Below are 14,568 nucleotides of genomic sequence, written 5' to 3' on the forward strand. Positions count from 1 at the left end.
GAGGGAGATGATGTGAGTGCCGTTGGCCGGGTCCGCGTTCGCATCGGCCAGCGTCTGGTTCAAAGCTTTGGCATAAATCATCACAGCATCGTACAGGTGCGCGGCAAAGATTGGCACCTGTTGATTGGGCGTCAAAAGAGATGATTAGCAGTGTGTGTGGGATTGGGGGGTCAGAGGAGATAGTAGGGGTAAAAGAGGACATGTGAGGTATATAGTAAGGGAAATGGAAGCCGAGAGAGTGGAAGCATTTTGGCTTCGTCGATTTTGCTCATCAAATCACCTAATCACAAAATCACACGAATGAACAGCTGGTTTATGGACATAGAACGAGACAATTGAATCAGTCATTGAAGCTATTAAAAACCTTTATCTCGATAAATACATGAATATAAGTGTTACAAGATATAAAATATAATATAAAAATTATAAAACAAAATAATTTTATATATTAATTTTATAATTATATAATTTTATATTATATAATAAAATATATATTAATATATAACATAATATTATATATTATAAAAAATTAGAGACCAAGCTTTAATAACTCTTCAATCTGCTACGGGAGACATCTCCCGTCACGCAGGGTGCAGTCGCACCTCCACAGATCTCCAGTATCATGTATTGATACTGGTAATGGCTCAAAAGGGCCACCACTTACGGGCTATTCATGCCCGTGCCACCTTTTGGGTGATTAATCTTCATCAATCAATTTCAATCTGCTTCTTCGTGAAATGTTAACCACATTCACCTGGTAATGAACAGGCTGCTTCACATAATGTAGGAAGCAAGTATGGAACAAATGTTCCGTACGCTGATTTACAATTTATTTCGATAAAGGGTTATATTGATTTTTTTATTTGTTTATTTTTGATAACGATAAATTAGGAAACAATTTTACAGAAGCTCCTATGTTGCCCAAACTGTTTATAAAATTTTGTAAACTGTATATAAAGTTTTGCAAAGTGTATATAATCTTTCAAACTGAATATAAAGTTATTATCTGTATACAAATTTATTAAATAAATGTTATTATCCATTGAAAGTTGTGTATAGTTAAGCCTACATCTGGTTTGGTCAGATGCGAGGACAAAGCGTTTAAAGAGGTGTGCTTCGAACATACACAATGAGCAAAGCACGTTCGTAAAAAAAATATTTGAACGCCATCAGTTGTGAATACATTTTCATATATATAAACACGGAATTTTGGCGGTAGAATTAATGACCATTTGGTGATTGTTTACAAGGGCTGGCTGCATGGCTAACAGCTTATTGCATTCGAAACTGTCTCTAACTATGCTTCGTTCATTTACAATGCTCGAAGCACACTCCTAGATACAAATAATTATTAAATCATAATATATTAAAAAATAATATTATAATATATTAAAAAAACATAATATATTATAAGTTATTTATGAATAAATACCGTTTATATATATATAATACTTTTTTAAAAAAAGATATTTGTGTGGGATGAAACTAGAACGAGAATGGTTTAGTGGGGCCGGCATGTAATGTCTTGAACGATCAGGGTTCGAGCACAGGCGCGGCTACTTGGTAAGTTGTGGGATAACTGAAATATTTTGCTGTAACATTGGAAAGCTGCGTAGTTCACTTTCTATGTATATATACATATATACAAATGTATGTGTGTGTGTGAATGCGTTACCTACGCAAGTACGTGGTAATGTATACCAGCAAGTGAATAAGAAACAATATTATGTATATAAAATACACTTTTCACAAGAAGGGAAACTAGTGTTCTTGACCCACTAGAAATTTTTGGACTGTTTCCAATAATAGTAAAAAAAAGAAAAAATTCTACCATATCCCCCCCCCCCAAGTCCATCAACCGTATCAGGGTCACCATATAACTTTTTCTCCTTCACCAAAATAGAATGAATATTAAAATGTGCATTATTTAGTGCACTCATCAAAGCTGAGTGCAGCACTCATCAAAGCTGAGTGCTGCACTCATCAAAGCTGAGTGCTGCACTCATCAAAGCTGAGTGCTGCACTCATCAATTCTCATGAGCTGCACTCATCACTCATCAATTCTCAATCAACTTGAGAATGGTCCAGGACGGACCGAAACGTCGTCGTCCCTTCAACTTCTAGTGTGTGGTCTGGTCAACTCATCAAAGCTATTTTCGTCTGGGAGAAATTACTGAATAACCTTGTGGATGAGGCTCTGTTTATCACCATCAATCTTGTCAACTATCTTGAGGTTATCTTGAGATGATTTCGGGGCTTTCAGTGTCCCCGCGGCCCGGTCCTCGACCAGGCCTCCACCCCCAGGAAGCAGCCCGTGACAGCTGACTAACACCCAGGTACCTATTTTACTGCTAGGTAACAGGGGCATAGGGTGGTTATCTTGAGATGATTTCGGGGCTTTAGTGCCCCCGCGGCCCGGTCCTCGACCAGGCCTCCACCCCCAGGAAGCAGCCCGTGACAGCTGACTAACACCCAGGTACCTATTTTACTGCTAGGTAACAGGAGCATAGGATGAAAGAAACTTTGCCCATTGTTTCTCGCCGGTGCCTGGGATCGAACCCAGGACCACAGGATCACAAGTCCAGCGTGCTGTCCGCTCGGCCGACCGGCTCCCTGTAAGGATGATGTTGTTGTTAAAGATTCGCTACCCAGAACAAAGTTCCATGTAGCACGGGCTATGGTGAGCCCGTAACTTCCCCTGTAAGGAGCATTTCATCTCACCTCGATGTACTTGAAGATGCTGGGGTTGTAGGGCACGCAGAAGGGATGCTGCTTGATACGATTCAACACTCTCTGCTCGAACTCTCTGTAAGGCGATTAGAAAATATGTAAGTTCATTTAAATATACTATTTTCTAACTCATTTAGAATCTTGTTTACCACGATTCAACACTCCCTGCTCAAACTCTCTGTAAGGGGATTAGAAAATATGTAAGTTCATTTAAATATACTATTTTCTAACTCATTTAGAATCTTGTTTACCACGTATATCAGACCAGTCTTTGGAGTGTGCAGCTCCAGCGTGGAGGCCGTATCTAGTCAAGCACAAGACTAAATTGGGAGAAGGTTTAGTGATTAGCCACCAGACTAGTACCCGAACTGAGGGTTATGAGCTACGAGGAGAGACTATGGGAACTAAACCTCACGTCGCTAGAAGATAGAAGAGTTAAGGAAGACATGATCACTACATGTAAGATTCTCAAAGAAATTGATAGGGTAAAGACAGATTATTTAACACGGGGGGTACTCGCAAAATGGGACACAAGTGGAAACTGAGTGCCCAAATGAGCTACAGAGATATTAGAGAGAGCTTTCTCAGTGTCAAAGTAGTTAATAAATAGAATGCATCAGGCAGTGATGTGGTGGAGGCTGACTCCATACACAGTTTCAAGTGTAGATATGATAGAGCCCAATAGGCTCAGGAACCTGTACACCAGTTGATTGACGGTTGAGAGGCGGGACCAAAGAGCCAGAGCTCAACCCCCGCAAGCACAACTAGTGAGTAAACACATACACACACACACACACACACACACACACACACACACACACACACACACACACACACACACACACACACACACACACACACACACACACTCAACCCGAGTAAATGCAAAGTAATGAAACTAGGCAGTGGAAACAGGAGGCCAGGCACAGGATACAGAATAGGAGATGAAGTACTTAATGAAACAGACAGAGAGAAAGATCTAGGAGTTGATATCACACCAAACCTGTCTCCTGAAGCCCACATAAAGAGAATAACGTCTGCGGCATATGCGAGGCTGGCTAACATCAGAACGGCGTTCAGGAACCTGTGTAAGGAATCATTCAGAATCTTGTACACCACATATGTAAGACCAATCCTGGAGTATGCGGCCCCAGCATGGAGCCCGTACCTTGTCAAGCACAAGACGAAGCTGGAAAAAGTCCAAAGGTATGCTACTAGACTAGTCCCAGAACTAAGAGGCATGAGTTATGAGGAAAGGCTGCGGGAAATGCACCTTACGACACTGGAAGACAGAAGAGTAAGGGGGGACATGATCACAACCTACAAAATCCTCAGGGGAATCGACCGGGTAAACAAGGATGAACTATTCAACACTGGTGGGACGCGAACAAGGAAACACAGGTGGAAGCTGAGTACCCAAATGAGCCACAGAGACGTTAGAAAGAACTTTTTCAGTGTCAGAGTAGTTAGTAAATGGAATGCATTAGGAAGTGATGTGGTGGAGGCTGACTCCATTCACAGTTTCAAATGTAGATATGATAGAGCCCAATAGGCTCAGGAATCTGTACACCAGTTGATTGACGGTTGAGAGGCGGGACCAAAGAGCCAGAGCTCAACCCCCGCAAGCACAATTAGGTGAGCACAATTAGGTGAGTACACACACACACACACACACACACACACACACACACACACACACACACACACACACACACACACACACACACACACACACACACACACAGACACACACACACACACACACACACACACACACACACACACACACACACACACACACACACACACACACACACACACACAGGGTTCTGGGCCAGACAATTGCGGAAGAAACAGGTCAATGTTATATTATGATTCACGAGCGCAATATATACACTCTCATCAGAAGAGAAAGACCCCGAGAGACAGATTACGAGGAAGACTGGGAAGAAAAAATAATGAAAACCTAATAACATTGTCATCCACACTACCGTGGAAATAAAGTTTCCTTATTAAGACCACTCATAGCCCAGTCGACAGCGTATCTGCCTCACGGGAGGGTCCGTTGTTCGAGCCTCCTACAGCCCAGGTGAGTAGAAAAATCTAATAACGAGAAAAATCTAAGAATAAGGTGAAAAAGCAGATCTTGTTCCCTTATTGGCTGCATTGCCGGCCGACCGGCAGGGAGCCGGTCGGCCGAGCGGACAGCACGCGGGACTTGTGATCCTGTGGTCCTGGGTTCGATCCCAGGCGCCGGCGAGAAACAATGGGCAGAGTTTCTTTCACCCTATGCCCCTGTTACCTAGCAGTAAAATAGGTACCTGGGTGTTAGTCAGCTGTCACGGGTTGCTTCCTGGGGGTGGAGGCCTGGTCGAGGACCGGGCCGCGGGGACACTAAAAAAGCCCCGAAATCATCTCAAGATAACCTCAAGATTGTCAAGAAGATAACGAAGCGAGAATTAGGTACTTTTTACGAAAGATTGGCAATGCAGGGTGCATCCTTGGAGGGGGGGGGTAAGTAGTTCGGCCTTGAAGGAACTTTGATACAGGCCTTAAGAATGCATATTTTATGATGCATAATGTATAATTTATGCATTCTTTAAGCTCGTGTTAATGTTATATGGAGACAGCAAAACATCCCAGAGATCTGGGACCAGATTCACGAAAGCACTTACGCAAGCACTTACGAATCTGTCCATTTTTCCTCAATCTTTGGCGGCTTTGTTTACAATTATTAAACAGTTAATGAGCTCCGAAGCACCAGGAGGCTGTTTATAACAATAACAACAGTTGATTGGCAAGTTTTCATGCTTGTAAACTGTTTAATAAATGTAACCAAAGCCGCCAAAGATTGAGGAAAGATGTACACGTTCGTAAGTGCTTTCCTTGAGAGAAAACGGGAAGAAGGACACATGGCAGACTATAGCAGAAGAAACATTACCCGCTTGTCGTACCTGTGGGTCGATACAGGTAATTGGAACCATTAATTAGCCTGGTCGTAACTATGTCTTGTGATGACACATAATGTAGTCATATATAAATTAGTTACGGAAGAGAAGAATTATTATCATTGCCTAATAATATGTAAACACATGGAAACGACAGTATGAAGGAGTTTTAAATTTTAAAGTTTTAGGATAGTCTTTATTTTATTTTTTTTTAGAAAAGAATAATTTAGAAATTGATCATCGAGACACTAACAATAGTTGGAAAGTTTAAATTTGTTTTAATAATATACAACACCCCCCCCCATCCAGGACTCAAAAGTTAGTACTCACAATTTTTAAACTGTGAGTACAGTTTAAAAATGACCAAAGGAAGCCCAAGAGCCAACCTGACAGTCATATCAGGAGAGAAACAACAGTAAAGAAACTGGTGATACCCCCAGAGAACAATAGAGAGATATGTGAGGAGCTCGATAAAATATTCCGGGAGGTCTTAACAATAGAGCACTTCACCTTGCTTCTCCTGACCAGAGGCAGATGACGTTAAACCAAACAGCACTTAAAAGAGTCTGAGAGTACTATATAGATGCCCTAATGAACACCTTCTTAAACTACCAGTTCTGTATGTGGTTTAAGGTCTATCTCCCTTTCAGTTCAGGCACTTCACCTTGCTCTATACCGAAGACTTATTGAACTCTACTGAGGTTATCTTGAGATGATTTCGGGGCTTTTTAGTGTCCCCGCGGCCCGGTCCTCGACCAGGCCTCCACCCCCAGGAAGCAGCCCGTGACAGCTGACTAACACCCAGGTACCTATTTACTGCTAGGTAACAGGGGCATAGGGTGAAAGAAACTCTGCCCATTGTTTCTCGCCGGCGCCTGGGATTGAACCCAGGACCACAGGATCACAAGTCCCGCTTGCTGTCCGCTCGGCTCCCGTCGAAGCTTCTGTTTCACTTCTCTATAGGAGTGTTGACCTACTGGTGGAGGGTTGCCCACTCTCCTCCGTTAAATTGGGGAACTGTGCATGTGTATAACACATGGGATCAGCTTCTCTTCTATTTAGTCATGTTGTGAAACACAATATTCAGATTTTGCTATTATTTAAATATTGTGTATCTTGCTCAAATTACCTTTTTAACAAGTATAATTGTAATTTAAAACGCCGAACAAAATTACAATACACAAAAAAGCAGAAAAGTTCATATCATTACTTTAATTCTCAGTTTCATTTAGCTATGATTTTATAAAATTATTAATTCAAGTAATTCTTTTTAACAAATCTTAAAAATTAACTAATATACATAAAAATTTTAAAAAAATTATTTAAGAATAATCGTTTTCTTTACAACGTGCAGAACATGATGGGTAACTTACTTATATTTAGTGTTGCTGGGGTAGGCAGGAGTAATCTTGAGAACGGCTCTGAAGCCTTCATACAGGTCTGGCACCTCCTTGTACATGGTCAAGAACTCCTTGCCTGGTACTGTGTATATAGGAATATATTAAGAGCTGCTGCTTTATCCAACCCGTTCTCGCAAATTTAATAAGTCAATATTGACTTATTAAATATGTGCATAGGTGACATACTTAACATAATAGTTTCCCTTGAAAAGCTTCATAGAAAACACCGACCTTACCTAACCTACTTAGTATGTTAAGATAAGCATCTTATTGCTTCGTAATTACAATTATTACCTAACCTACACCTATAATAGGTTAAGTAACAATTGTAATTACGAAGCTATAAGATGCTTATTTTAACATACTAAGTAGGTTAGGTAAGGTCGGTGTTTTCTATGAAGCTTTTCAAGGGAAACTATTATGTTTAGTATGTCACCTATGCACGCAACTAATAAGTCAATATTGACTTATTAAATTTGCGAGAACGGGTTGCTTTATCACAGTAACCATATTATTAATAATTTATACGTAATTATAATAAGGAAACCATGGGACGTAGAGGGGGAGGGTAGAAATAGCCTAAGCTACTCTATCCCTTTGAGATGTATTTATTTATTGTCTCAATAAACATACTTGAACTTGAACTTGAACTTGAGACGTAGAGTTCAGTTCCAAACTTAATTTCAGTGGAACTATTACGTATAATAATTATAATATTATTATGTTTTGGAACTCAATATAGGAATTAAAACTGGTTAAAACAATGAAAAAGTTGTTTAACAAAAAATTACTAATAAAATTACCTTAAACAAATTGTAAAGACAGTAGTCATAGGAATGTTTAGACGATTCTGAGAAAATAGAAACAAAAATTAGGAGAAACAAACTAAATTGAAAATATATATATATATATATATATATATATATATATATATATATAAACTGCTAAGTAAAAACGAAAGAAATAAATAGTTTGTAAAGAATATGGGAGAGATGTGGATGGTCCAGCGATCTCTCAGGTGAATACATTAGTTTATCCTTAAATAAGCTTCCCGTCCATAAAAAAATATACGTTTTTCGTTTTTCTAAAAAATATACGTTTTTTATATATGTTATTTATATTAATATATTTATATTTATATATATATTTGTGTTATTTATATATATATATATATATATATATATATATATATATATATATATATATATATATATATATATATATAATATACGTTTTTCGCTCGTATGCGTTACATAAGACCCAAAATTTTGACGAATACTCTACATACGGCCAAAAATTGTCGTACTAGAAAATGGAAGCGGCTGGCGAAAGTTACGTATTGTCCCGTTTTCTGTTTTGGGTCCTCTGGAAGGTAAGGAGAGACCACTTTAAACTGACCGTTTTCTTAACGTTGGTAAACCTTAGGAGGATAGACTGCAGTATGGGTCAAACTAGACCAGAATTGATTATCCTTAAAACGCCAACTTATGTTATAGATCGATAGAATACGATCTAACAAGAGAATAGAACGGTTTAGCTAAGCTGTTAACTGATGAACAGAGTTTCTATATGGAAAAAAAGTTCATGTTTACGTATCTGCCGCTATATTCAGACCATGTAAATTGGTACGTAAAAAGAATCTTTTAAACTAAAATGTGAATTAAAATTGTATTTATATCTACTAAAACTTATATACAATTTACTGTTGATTATTATATATTGAGGTACAGTAGATAATTGATTCTTAATTTGTTAAGACAGACTTAACTTAAATATGGTAGACTGGAAGACAGTCATTTTATTTTTTCAAGGAAGGTTATCGAAAAAGTTATCTATACTGAAAGAAGGTTATCAAAAAGGTTATCTATACTGAAAGAAGGTTATCAAAAAGGTTATCTATACTGAAAGAAGATTTCCAAAAATGTTATCTATACTGAAAGAAGATTTTCAAAAATGTTATCTATACTGAAAGAAGATTTTCAAAAATGTTATCTATACTGAAAGAAGGTTTTCAAAAAGGTTATCTATACTGAAAGAAGATTCTCAAAGTGGTTATCTATACTGAAAGAAGGTTATCTATACTGATAGAAGGTTTTCAAAAATGTTATCTATACTGAAAGAAGGTTTTCAAAATGGTTATCTATACTGATAGAAGATTTTCAAAATGGTTATCTATACTGATAGAAGATTTTCAAAATGGTTATCTATACTGAAAGAAGGTTATCAAAATGGTTATCTATACTGAAAGAAGATTTTTAAAGTGGTTATCTATACTGAAAGAAGGTTATCAAAAAGGTTATCTATACTGAAAGAAGATTCTCAAAGTGGTTATCTATACTGAAAGAAGGTTATCAAAATGGTTATCTATACTGAAAGAAGGTTATCTATACCGAAATATAAATATATTAAGAGAGAGAAAGAACTAATCTGAACATAACAAATATTATAAATAAATAAAGATTAAATAAAGAGATAACTCACTTTAAACAATAAGAAGGGACAAAGACAATTTGTTGTTGTTTAAGATTCGCTACGTGGAACAAAAAGTTCCAAGCAGCACGGGCTATGGTGATCCCGTAGACTTGTCTGTATGACAAAGGTAAATTATTAAGCCATTAAAAATACGTCAGTATTTTCTTAATTTAATTAGGGGATATTTATATGCAAGTAATTTAGATAGTATGTAAATATATGATATCTTATATCACTATATTTTGTATTTTATATTATATAATTGTTTACCATAGTGTATTTTTTCAGTCTTGAAGCATTGATGAGATGTAGGTATCTGTTTGTATAATTATGTAACCCAAAAAAATGAAAGATACTCAATCCTATTTCTAAATAACAACTTGTACAATCATAATAATGTAAAAAATAATCCATTAATTAGTGAAAAAATAGGTAAAAGAAACTGAAATCTTGTGTTTTTTTTACAAATTATCTACAATCACTCAGGAAATGTTGTTACAATCAGGTAAGAATATTCTGAATGACGACGCGCGAGGTCATTTTAGATTTAGATTTAGATTTAGACTCCTCCAGATTTGATAAGTTCAGGACAAAAGGAAATATATTGACCCAGATTCCTGGCCATATTATACCTTGCCTCAGACCTCTGGTACCGTCTCTCTCTCTCTCTCTCTCTCTCTCTCTCTCTCTCTCTCTCCAACCTCACCTCTCATCTCCTGAAGTTGATCAGCACCCAGGTACTTGTCGTCGTCAATAGTGACTATGGCGTACTCCTGTAGCTGTTGGCCGACCTCTTCCCTCAGAGCCACTACGAAGTCCCACTGCACCTCGAATGACGCCACCAGCACGTAGACTGCTCACGGGAGAGAACAACAGAGACAAGATGTATACTATGGGCTTATCTTGAGGTTATCTTGAGATGATTTCGGGGCTTTAGTGTCCCCGCGGCCCGGTCCTCGACCAGGCCTCCACCCCCAGGAAGCAGCCTGTGACAGCTGACTAACACCCAGGTACCTATTTTACTGCTAGGTAACAGGGGCATTTAGGGTGAAAGAAACTTTGCCCATTTGTTTCTGCCTCGTGCGGGAATCGAACCCGCGCCACAGAATTACGAATCCTGCGTACTATCCACCAGGCTACGAGGCCCCATAGCCAGTGCTCCTTGGAACTTTTTGTTCCAGGTAGCGAGTTTTAAACAATAAAACAATGTATCACAATACAGTATGTAAATACCAGAACAAAATGGAACACTTAAAATAGACCAAAATGCAGGAAAAATGTAAGAATACAGAAAAAATATGTTGAGGAAAATTTTGTAACAAAAAATTTTTCTAATCAAAATACAGGCGAAGCGTAGAATAAAATGCAACAAAAATGTATAACGAAATGTTAGGACAGAATGTTGCAAACATTGCACAGCTGGTCTGTCAGCTCCCAGGAGTGGGCCCAGTGTGTAGGTTCGAATCCTCATCACGGCTCTTACGAATTTTCTCAATAATAATAATAAATAAGAAAACTAAGAAAAATAATAATTTCAAGTCATAACACAAATCTCAATAATTATAATCAAATTAATGATAAAAGTTGATTTTATTTAGATATTACATAGAATTTAATTACAACACTGACATAGCAGTAATTAAAGTTCACGAACAAAGTAATAAAATAAATTTAAATTAATATTCTGACGCTTTTCCCATTTTCTTTTTTTTGCCGCAGGGGGAGACTGTGTTTAAATGACTCTTAGTTGAAGTTTTCCAATATTTCTTATATATTTGGAAAAAAAAGGATTTCTGGCATCCCTTACGGTGAGGGATTAGATCAAAATAATCCCTTACGATAAATCCTCTTCACTGCAGGGGGAGAGGGGGGACTATTTTGTTTCCTCTCAACAATATGGCCATTTGACTTCTCACTGCTCATCTGGGAAAGATACTCCTTTGACAAAGATACTCCCATGACAAAGATACTCCCATGAAAAGATACGATATGAGTAGGATCAATGATCCAACTGTGTGTGTGTGTGTGTGTGTAAATCACGAAAAATAAACACGTGATTAAAAATGTGACAGTGTCAGACCACGGAGGAAAATTGAAACAGGAATTTCCTTAAGTACTTTCGTATATTAATACATCTTCAGAAGGAGTTTTACAGGTCAAGTATTGGACATATATAGGCAGGAGAGAATTATATATAGGGTTACTCGAGCCTGTCTGTCTGACCATATTCTATATAAATATATAAAATTATATATACCGAGAAGTAAAGCCAAAAATATATATAGACCAACACTTCATGTATTTAATCACACTAACAACCCCAACATAATGTAGTTAACGAGGGCTGTTAATTGCTCAAGTTGAATTGCATAAATGTGATTTGACGTCATTTGCAATCATTTGTATTGATTGATTGATGAAGATTAAGCCACCCAAGAGGTGGCACGGGCATGAATAGCCCGTAAGTGATGGCCCTTTTGAGCCATTAACAGTATCAAGTGCTGATACTGGAGATCTGTGGAGGCGCGACTGCACCCTGCGTGACGGGAGATGTCTCCCGGACCAAGTGTGTGTGTTTGTATTCTATTTGAAACATTATCATACTAAATTGGGATTGATTTTCCTCCCGGACTCTGCAATTTTATGCAAGTGTGTAGAGCTAATGGCAGCCTGCAAGACCAAATATTGTCCAATAAAAGTAATTTTATTTTGTTTTATTAATGATCAAAAGAACGGTGAAAATAGTTTTAGGTATTTTATGATTGTCTTCTGTGCTTGTGAGTAACTTTGCTCTTCCAGAATAACGAGTATTTTCCTCGTTGTACAAGATTTGTTTGATTAAAATCAATTGTTTATTCCTTGTGTGCAGTGTGTTTTGTACGTATATGACCACAGAATGACTCTCAAGCTAAGTCAAGTTATTGTGCAGGGTGGAAATAGCCACTATTGATCATAAGCTGGATTATGCAGGCGATGAGTCACAATAACGTGGCTGAAAGAGAGAAACTAAGTTTGGTTCCTAGACCAGACCACACACTAGAAAGTGAAGGGACGACGACTTTTCGGTCCGTCCTGGACCATTTTCAAGTCGATTGTGATCAATCGACTTGGACAATATTTGGACCATTCTTAAGTCTTATTTGGACCATATTTGGACATGTTTGGACATATTTGGACAATATTTGGACCATTCTCAAGTCTTATTTGGACCATATTTGGACATGTTTGGACATATTTGGACAATATTTGGACCATTCTCAAGTCTCGATCCCGGAATCGACTTGAGAATGGTCCAGGACGGACCGAAACGTCGTCGTCCCTTCACTTTCTAGTGTGTGGTTTAGTCAACAAGCTGGATTAGGGAGCCGGTCGGCCGAGCGGACAGCACGCTGGACTTGTGATCCTGTGGTCCCGGGATCGATGCCGGGCGCCGGCGAGAAACAATGGGAAGAGTTTCTGTCACCCTATGCCCCCTGTTACCTAGCAGTAAAATAGGTACCTGGGTGTTAGTCAGCTGTCACGGGCTGCTTCCTGGGGGTGGAGGCCTGGTCGAGGACCGGGCCGCGGGGACACTAAAGCACCGAAATCATCTCAAGATAACCTCAAGATATTTACAGTTCCTTGGCCCAAGACAAAGCCCGTTTCCCTTTCTTGCAATGACAGAATATATATCTCCTTGTGAGAAGGGTGAAAAGGGCATTAAATATTAATACCCTTTTTCATTATTAGGTAATAATAAATAGCCTACGTGAAAAAGGTATTATTAATATCTTAAACCTCTGGGGCCAGATTCACGAAAGCACTTACGCAAGCACTTACGAACCTGTCCATCTTTTCTCAATCTTTGGCGGCTTTGTTTCCAATTATTAAACAGTTAATGAGCTCCGAAGCACCAGGAGGCTGTTTATAACAATAACAACAGTTGATTGACAAGTTTTCATGCTTGTAAACTGTTTAATAAATGTAACCAAAGCCGTCAAAGATTGAGGAAAGATGTACACGTTCGTAAGTGCTTGCGTAAGTGCTTCGTGAATCTGGCCCCAGGTTCGTAAGTGCTTGCGTAACTGTTTTCGTGAATCTGGCCCCAGGTTCGTAAGTGCTTGCGTAACTGCTTTCGTGAATCTGGCCCCAGGTTCGTAAGTGCTTGCGTAACTGCTTTCGTGAATCTGGCCCCAGGTTCGTAAGTGCTTGCGTAACTGCTTCCTGAATCTGGCCCCAGGTTCGTAAGTGCTTGCGTAACTGTTTTCGTGAATCTGGCCCCAGGTTCGTAAGTGCTTGCGTAACTGTTTTCGTGAATCTGGCCCCAGGTTCGTAAGTGCTTGCGTAACTGCTTTCGTGAATCTGGCCCCAGGTTCGTAAGTGCTTGCGTAACTGTTTTCGTGAATCTGGCCCCAGGTTCGTAAGTGCTTGCGTAACTGTTTTCGTGAATCTGGCCCCTGATTTCTCTCGAGGGATCTCATCAACTTTACCTTCTTGCCAATCAGTCAATACCTCCCGTGCCAAGTTTACCTCAGGTAACCTGTGCCAAGTTTACCTCAGGTAACCTGAGCAACAGTAATATGTGTGATGCTGTGAATATCAGAAGCTGAATATCATCGTTCACTAATAATATCTCCCACGTCACTGCCTGTAGGGCAGTGATGCTTGCAGGTTATTAATCTCTGATATCATCTCCAGATATCTGATATCATGTTTGCAATTGTGTGTGTGTGTTCCAGTTTCTGAACTTCATTCTTTGTGCAACCCAATAAAATACTTCATAAATTCCATATATATATATATATATATATATATATATATATATATATATATATATATATATATATGAACACGTTGTACTGAACGGGGTGAGAATAGCTTGAGCTACTTCATCCCTTTGTGTGTATTTACACGTCAATAAACTTATTTGAATTCGAACCATAGAGGCCACAAGAAGCATAGAGGGGACATGATCGCAACATACAAAGTAGACAAAGACAGCCTCTTTAACTTAAAAGAGAGTAGGATCAAGTGGAAGC

General features: G+C 38.6%; 1 protein-coding gene across 1 annotated transcript in view; it reads right to left on the bottom strand.

Moving 5' to 3' along the window:
* LOC123748909 (guanylate cyclase 32E) overlaps positions 1-10,397 on the bottom strand; it is a 99,617-nt gene extending 89,220 nt beyond the window's left edge. Inside the window, exons 1-5 of the mRNA XM_069323309.1 lie at positions 10,257-10,397; positions 7,882-7,928; positions 7,052-7,160; positions 2,722-2,806; positions 1-117 (exon numbers count right to left, since the gene is read on the bottom strand). The exon at positions 1-117 is cut by the window's left edge and continues 39 nt beyond it. Coding sequence (XP_069179410.1) covers positions 1-117; positions 2,722-2,806; positions 7,052-7,137 — 288 coding nt within the window. The 5' untranslated portion in view covers positions 7,138-7,160; positions 7,882-7,928; positions 10,257-10,397. The remainder of the gene's footprint in view (positions 118-2,721; positions 2,807-7,051; positions 7,161-7,881; positions 7,929-10,256) is intronic.
* Positions 10,398-14,568: the final 4,171 nt, after the last annotated feature.

This window comes from Procambarus clarkii, chromosome 12 (assembly GCF_040958095.1).
Source record: "Procambarus clarkii isolate CNS0578487 chromosome 12, FALCON_Pclarkii_2.0, whole genome shotgun sequence".
Lineage (NCBI taxonomy): Eukaryota > Metazoa > Arthropoda > Malacostraca > Decapoda > Cambaridae > Procambarus > Procambarus clarkii.